Source organism: Aegilops tauschii, chromosome 7 (assembly GCF_002575655.3).
Source record: "Aegilops tauschii subsp. strangulata cultivar AL8/78 chromosome 7, Aet v6.0, whole genome shotgun sequence".
In the NCBI taxonomy this organism is placed as follows: Eukaryota; Viridiplantae; Streptophyta; class Magnoliopsida; order Poales; family Poaceae; genus Aegilops; species Aegilops tauschii.
The window spans coordinates 615,593,712-615,602,070 of NC_053041.3; the positions used below are offsets into that span (position 1 = coordinate 615,593,712).

General features: G+C 42.7%; 1 protein-coding gene across 1 annotated transcript; it reads right to left on the reverse strand.

Moving 5' to 3' along the window:
• Nucleotides 1-371: 371 nt before the first annotated feature.
• Nucleotides 372-2,262, reverse strand: LOC109748175 (F-box/LRR-repeat protein At3g26922-like). The gene is made up of 4 exons (XM_020307212.1): nucleotides 1,381-2,262; nucleotides 1,113-1,268; nucleotides 819-1,014; nucleotides 372-433 (listed from the first exon to the last, which is right to left on the reverse strand). The coding sequence occupies exons 1-4, from the start codon at nucleotides 2,260-2,262 to the stop codon at nucleotides 372-374; spliced, it is 1,296 nt and encodes a 431-aa protein (XP_020162801.1).
• Nucleotides 2,263-8,359: the final 6,097 nt, after the last annotated feature.

Genomic DNA, 8,359 nt, shown 5'->3' on the forward strand with positions numbered 1-8,359 from the left:
CAATGTTCGGAACATTAGTCCTCAAGTACATTATTACCGGACATGCACCTCCATGAGGATAGTAGTCTAGTAGGGCATGCCATGCTTTAGCAGAAGCCAATCAGCATGGGTAGTGAATAAATGAAACACCCGGTATGTAACACAGAACATCATAACATGTTCCTGAAAATTAAACGGACATATATATGCCATGAACCAAAATTACAAAGCAAATAAGATAGCTTCATGTTCAAAACCTAACCAAATCCCATTTGCGCCCATGTTTCTAGTTTGTGGATTGAATTGAGAAGGTCTTAACTCAACGACTGAAACTTTTGATAAAGGTCCTCTGACAAAGCAGAAAATTAAAATTCATAGCAACGTTCCAAATGTTAATCTGACTCATCCGTATCTGAATACGAATAGTCTGACTGCTCAGAATCTGAATATGATCCTGTGGAAGTTTAAAAGGAAAGTGCAATTAGTTAGACTAGTGCCCCACTTGATTTTAATGTTGTGAAGCAAGAAGAACGTCATCATTTTAACAACAGAAAACAGATATCAAGTTTTGTCTTGCGTTTTACGTACTTGGTAGTTCAATTAGCTTGAAAAGCATACATTGATAAATTTAATAAATATATATGGGACTACTAATTTTTCTTTAAAAAATCACCGAGACTAGTAACTTGTCATGCTGTCAGAATACCTTTTTTTTCATGATTCATATCATTAACACATTTAGTTGTCCAATTAATTCAAAAAGCATAGCTAAACTTCAAACATACAAGGCATGGGAATGCAAAACTTCGAAATTTGGAAAGACTTATAGATTGACTTGCCCTCGGAAGACCAATTTCCTTCCTTAACGTCGATTTGCTCAGCAGGTACTCCATAGGAACTCATGACCTTCAAAATTTTGGGAACTCGCTCATCATTTGCCTGACATCTGATCTTGACAACCCTAAGATGCTTCGATGCCAAAAATGGTTCAGTTGAAACATAGCTTGCGTTTGTTTCTTTAGCATGTTCATCTGGCTGTACAATTTACCGAAATGAGTCAACAAAGCAAAAGCAACTTCAATAGGTCAAAAGTCAAAACAAGTTATACTTAAAAATCATTCATACAAATATACCTTAGACAGTCGGAGGCAGAGCTTCTCGAGACTTGGTGACCTCTGGAGAAAGTGGAGTAGTGGGCCAAAATCAGGCTCTACACACCAATCATTGAGTGACAAGGTTTTGAGCTTGCTAAATGCAGTGCACCGCATTAAATCTTTCCTGAAAGAAAGCTGGGCAAGCACAACCATAGTATGTAGGTTCAATAACATGCCGCTTCAACAACCATAGTATGTATGTCAAATGAGAACTTGAGGTTCGGTGGATACAATGTGAAAAACATACCGCTTGAGGCTCGGATATGAGTTCTAGATTAGTGGCATCTGACAGGCGTCCAAGAAGCAAGAAACCATCATTGTTGTCTTCCCTAGTTGAAGTCCAGTCAAACTTGATAGATGCTGTTTGCAACAAGGGCATGCTCTCAAACGCAGGAACCAGGCCACGGCCGCCGGTCAGCTCCAAGTAGACGAGGCTTGGGACATAAACGGCAGCACGAGGTTTCTCCTCATCATAGCTATAAAAATCGTACTCCGTGATACAAAGACATCGCACAGATCGTGACCATATATTGACGTGAATTAGTGAGGAGCATCGGTTCATCTTGATGGTCTCCAGGTTGGGGCAGCTCGATAAATCCAGAGGGTATTCGCACGAGAACATCACGCCCTCGAGCTCCAATGTCGTCAGATGGTGGGAGGCAATGTGAGCGTGAAGCAGAACATCCTCTATATTCTCATATTGAGCATCTAGATCACTGGGGTCATGGTTGCTGAGTCGAAGCAGCCGAACGTTGCACGACATGGCGTACCGGATCCACAGGTCGGTGTACCGGGAGGGCTCCTCGTCGTCATAGTACCGCCCTTTGTACTCCTTGTAGGCGGCGATCTCGCACGCGTGGAGAGGCGTCCGGTCACGGAGGACGATGAGGTGGTTGACGAACTCATTGAAGCGCTGGGCACTTTTGAAGGCATCGACGTCGGCGACGCGCAGAGCCGGGGCGGACTTCCACTGGTGGCGCCAGCGGCGGGAGAGCAGGCAGGTGCGCACGGCCTCGCGCGACGGCAGGAACGACAACGCATGCTGAAGGATCTCGTCCGGCAGCGCGCCTAGGCGGTCGGCTCCGCAGCCACCGGTGGCCGGAGCCTTCCCGTCGAACCCCCGACGCATCCCGTCGAACAGGTGACGGCGGATCCGCGAGATCGCGAGCTCATCACGGCGCCCGCTGCCGATTCAGCCGCCGCACGCACGAGATGGGGTTTAACGTCTGGAGTGGGCCGTGGACCGTTGTTGTCACTTGAAGGCCATGACCTGGGCCACGAATCCATACGAACTTTCACCCATGCTAAAATTAAGATAACTTACGCATGTTACCAAAAAGAAAAGAATAACTTACACATGAAAATGTTACCATTTTTCTGCCGTCAGTTCCAGAGAGTGAAGTCATCAACATCGCCGGAGCTAAACCATGGATAACCAAAAATCTTAGATAAAAATTTGAACTTGTCAAAGACCCAAATTTAACAAACTAAACTACTGAACATGCACGGAACAGGATTTCGTGTTCCTGTACCTACCGACGGCACCGGAGCAGCCGGTGAAGGTGGGGGAACCAGGGTAACACCAGTGGCCGGGACGGGTCACCATATCTTCTCCTCCACCTCCTCCCCTCCTCTCACAAGATGGAATCTCGGCCTACTAAATCTTTTACCTCGGCCCAGTTAAAATTATTGAACCTAAAGGTCCCGATTTATGCAGGACGGAAGAAAAGCTTCGTCTGCAGGGAGCCGGTAATGTGTCGGCCCAGTAACCATGTGGTGTTTTCATGATGACGTCGCACGCCTGTATTTTTTCTTTTTTTCTTTTTAATAAAACTAAATACATATATTATTAAAACTATTTATTTATTTATTTCAAAATTGTTCACCACACAATTGGGAAAAAAAATATGCAGTGTAAAAAAAGTTTGCTCAACTATTAGAAATGTTTGTACCATTGAAAAAAGATTTGTGTGTCATTTAAAAAATGTGCACGTGTTTCACAAAATTTGTATGTGACATTTTATTAAAATGTTGTACAATGTAAAAAATACTCTTATACTTCAAGAAAAATAATTTTTACCATTAAACTAATATACAATATATTTGAAAAATTGATCACACGTTTCAAACAAAAGTTTTGTCACATTTTATAAAAAATTACCCAATGTATAAAAAATATCTGCATAGTTTAAAAATGGTTTCAATGTGTATTTGTCAAATAGTTTAACACTTATTACAAAAATGTTTAACACATATAAAAAATGTTCAAAAACAAGAATTTATAAAAATATATTTAAAATTCTTAAACATGTATAAAATATTAGATGCATAAAAAATTTACGACATTATGCAAAAAATAGAAATCAAAACATATATTTTAAAAAATTGTTACTCATGCATTAAAAATGTTAAAAGTGTATAAAAAATATTTCTAAAAAATGCATAATGTGTATGACAAAATTAGACATGGTTTAAAAAAAGAAAAAAGAAAATTGAAACCAAGGAAGCAAACAAAGAAAACCAAAGAAAAAGTAAAGAAGAAAAAAGAAAAACTGACCAAAATCTAAGAAAATTGATGTGACATAGTGAAAAAGGGATAAAAAGCACATAAAAACACGCGCACAGCTACAATATTGGGGAGGCCCGATAATGTCGCCCTATAGGCAAGACATATTATGTCTCAGTATGGGCGATATATAGCTCCCGTGCTACTGGCTTTCATGGCAAGTGTTTATGTTTAGTACTATACTTCCAGAAAATTCTTTCACCACTGTAAGTTGCATCTTTTCACTCTCCCGCCGTGCCCTCTATGTAGTGGAGAGAGGATACACATATGTAGAGCAGTAAACAAAACACACAGTCTCATCGAGTTGATAGTGTTGAGTCACTTCTCCAGTAACAAATCCCAACGATCACGAACAGAGTCGTCCGGGAGAACATGCTTTCGAAACCACACCCCTTGAAAACATGCACCGGATGAAGGGTCATAAACTTTTTGCGAAATGTCTCGGCACGATTGCTCGCCCAAATTTGTTTACATACTCGATCTCCGTTCGGCTGCTTCGACTACTTCCTCTGTGACGGACTTCCACTGGTGGCGCCAGCGGCGGGCGAGCAGGCAGGTGCGCACGGCCTCGTGCGACGGCAGGAACGACAACGCATGCTGGAGGATCTCGTCCGGCAGCGCGCCGAGGCGGTCTGCTCCCCGGCCACCGGTGGCTGCAGCCTTCCCGTCGAACCCCGGATGCATCCCGTCCAAAGGTGACGAGGGATCCGCGAGCTCACGACAGCGCCCGCTGCCGATTCCGCCGTCGCACGCACGCACGAGATTTTTTTTTGAGCGAAACGCACGCACGAGATGGGGTTTAACGTCTCGAGTGGGCCGTGGATAGCTGTTCTCACTTGAAGGCCATGGCCTGGGCCGCGAATCCATACGAACTTTGGCCCATGCTCAAATAAAGATAACTTACGCTTGTTATATTACTACTAGTACAATGCCCGTGCGTTACTACTAGTACAATGCCCGTGCGTTGCCATAGGCAAAATACAGGAAAAAAAATCAAACTGATGACTAAGTGACATGGGTGAAGTCCTAAGAATATATATCATCTTTTATCAATTTCTTTAGCAGATACTATAAGAGCAACTATGCATCGGTCGCCTGTTTTTTATCGGTGGTAAAATTTTGTGATCATCGTCTTCTTCCTCCTCTTTGTCTTCCTCCTTCCGTCCCAATGACCCATCCTCCGACGCTGGTCGTGGCCGATGTCAATATTGTGTGCCACCCTACCCGAGCCACCTTAAGCTTCTTCGTCGGTTCACTTTGTTATATTAGCCACGGATGGAGAATCTTTGTACAACGCTCCTAATATCACTGGACACGAATAGTGCTATGCTACAGTCCATAAACCTAGCCAACATCGGTTCAAGGACATTCGTGTTACCACCGTAGTGAATCAAAGACATTGCACTAAAATGGAATTTACTATTTACAGTATAATGCTATATTTTTAGCACCATTAAGCAATTCCAACAAAGACGTGAAGAAATACTCACAACCATGTAGATATTTTTTTGATTTAAATTCCACACACCTTCAATACAATTCTGAAATTTGTTCACATTTTTTTCACGGGGTAACAAAAATTTCAACAGTCAAATCAATGCATTGACAACATAATATTTATAATGATTATAAATAATGTACATTCCACCTTGTTAATTCAAATCAAATAAAACTGATCGCTGGATGCACTTAAGACTTTGTAAACTCAGACAATAGAAAATAGTTATTAATGATACAATATAGCATGCAAACTCGACAGTAGAAAATAATTTAAAACCTCAAGCAAATCTATGTCACTCTCTCAGTCACAACTCCATACAGACTTCGGATGAACAAAAAGAATAAAACAAACTTGGACAGCAAAGGAGGATATACTACTTAATTTGATGTAGCAACTTCTATAAAGCAGATGGTATGGGAAAAACATGAAGAATAAGAAAATTCTAAAGTAAAGAGTTTACAATGTTTGGTGCTTTTTTATACTTGCCCACTTTGAATATAAGATGACCGGTTAGACAGTAAAGAGTTTACGATGTTTGGTGCTCTTTTGTTCATACGTTGTCGTCAGCAGTAGGAGCGCACCGACTGCGCCAATGCAACCACTTCCCTTGACACCTCATCGGGGCTCAAGGAGGATCAGGATTGAGGCACGCAGAGTTGTGGGAGAGTTGGTACGATGAAGGGGAGTAGCCACATGAAGGTGGGGCATGGAAGGACCGAGGAAATGGTAGTTGTAGCCATCACCACACACTTCTCTCTCTCTCTCTCACTAGTAGAAAAAGGGCTATTTGTCCCGGTTCGTAAGGCCCATCTGTCCCGGTTGCTGAACGGGGACTAAAGGGTCGTTACTAAAGCCCTTGGCCTTTAGTCCCGGTTCTTACACGAACTAGGACAGATGGGCCTCCACATGGCCGGTGCGGTGAGCCCAGGCAGGAGGCCCTTTGGTCCCGGTTGGGGGCACCAACCGGGACCAATAGGCGCCTACGCGTCAGCAGCTGGCAGGAGATGAGGTTTTTTTGAAAGGGGTGGTTTAGGGGTTTTGGGGAGTTAATTTAGGTGTTTAATATATTCTGTTTGCTAGCTAATTAATAGAGAGAAGTGTCCTCTCTTATCTCCGTGCTTGGTCGACGCTACGTACTATACGTATAGAGAGGACTCGACACGCTAGCTAGTAAGCAAATGAAGGAAACAGAAGATCGCCATGAACATATGCATACCGAGAGAAGTGATATCGACCTCCCCTTCTCCGAGAGATTGGTCGAACAACAAGTTTTCGTATATCTATCTGACGCTACTGGCTACATATATACAATATAAGATCTCTTACAATATAATCCCCTAATTATATATGAACTCAGGGTCCACATGGTATTCTCCGTCTTTCTTGATCACGTGGTCAAGAAAGAATGCCGCCAATTCCTCTTGAATTGCTCGCATGCGACATGGTGGTAGGAGTTCATCCCGCATCCGAAACATCTAATTTGAAGAAGGGGGTCAACACATATATATGAATAAATGAAACTTAACACAAATGATGGTAATAAAATAAAATTGTGAATATTATTGCTTACGCACTTCATATTGTTCGTTAGAGTAGCCCCGCTCACAGGTCGTGTGGCGGATGGACTCGCAAACGTAGTATCCACAGTAATTATTCCCGGCTTCCTGCCACAACCACTTTACAAGAAATAGAGGTCAATCAAACTGATAAGCAAGCATGCTATAAATGGTATTGATGAAACTAGCGCTTGAATCACTAGGAGATGTGCGGAACATGCTAGTAGTACTTACTTTCGGGTGTTTAAATTGCAGCTTCTTCGGCAGTCCCGGAGCTTTTGAGGTGAATTTTGTCCAAACCCTGCCAGACAAACAAACAATTACTTGATATCAGGAAATGAACAAAGTTGCCGATATGGTGCGATAATGATCGATTTAACTTACTTCTCGAGCATTTCAGTCATGCCCGCATACTCCTGGGGATCTTTTCGTCTCGAGTCTAAGATGGTTACTAGTCCCTGCTCAAGCTTAATCTCTAGGAGAATATAGTGGAACCTGCGCACGCATGCATAACTCATCAATTACATTACTATAACCTGGACTAATAAGGGAAACCGAAAATGCACAAGACAGTAACACTCACTTGAAGTTGTAAGGAAAGAGTATTATATCTTTGTTTTCATTTATTACCAACGATCGTAGTAAGTTGGCCTCGGTCTCTCTGGCCTTAAATTCAATCGTATATGCATCTATGAGATTTGTGTTAATGAACCCAATATCACTGATTGGTCTTTTCTTCAATTCGACGATCTTCAATCTTCATAATATAGTGAGGATAATTATACATACATGCAATGAAAGAGCTGACGTATATATAGAGACGTAATGACAGAAGTAGTACTTACAGATAGTAGCAAGTGATCGTTAATTTATCGAGGGCCTTTTGATTGAAAAACTAGAAGAACTCCTCAAAAGGAACATTCAACAGATTAATTCCAACGAGGTCATGCTCCTCTTTAACTCTCAGCGTCAAAGTATTCATCCCCCCAGACTCTCTGCAGGTTTTCATGTACCAATCATGGAATCTTCGCATCATCGTTGTTAGAGATTTTTCATCTTTGACGAGAGGCTTCCCGTAATGGTATCTGTGTTCGTCCACCTCCAAGAAATCATAATGTACATCGTTGGGCAGGTAATCTCCAGGATTGGTATAACCGGGCACCATCCTCGGATCATTAGCGACGATATCGCTAGACACCTCGAGCGGGGGGCACGATTGGTTCGCTTGTTCGCCGAGCTGGGCAATTTTTTTCCCAGCTCGCCGTTCTTTTAACCTTTGATCACTTATAGTACTTCCCGACCGCTCCGCTTCAATAAATGACCTTTCAATAATGCGCTCATAGTTGCCTTTCGGCGGAGACTTGGTAGTTTCTTCAGGGCAGCCAGAGTGCGCTTTGCTTTCACTTGATCTATCTTCTCCTCCGGAGGTGGATGTTTCTTTGCTTTCACCCCTTCAAAGAAGTCCCTCACTTCGGCTTGCACGATCTTCATGGTTTCCTCCATGGTCCTCTCGTATGTTAACTTCTCTAGAGGCTTGAGAGATGGACCGAATCTGTATTGCCTCCCGCCTCTGGCTGTACTGCTAGACACCGGCCGAGGAGAC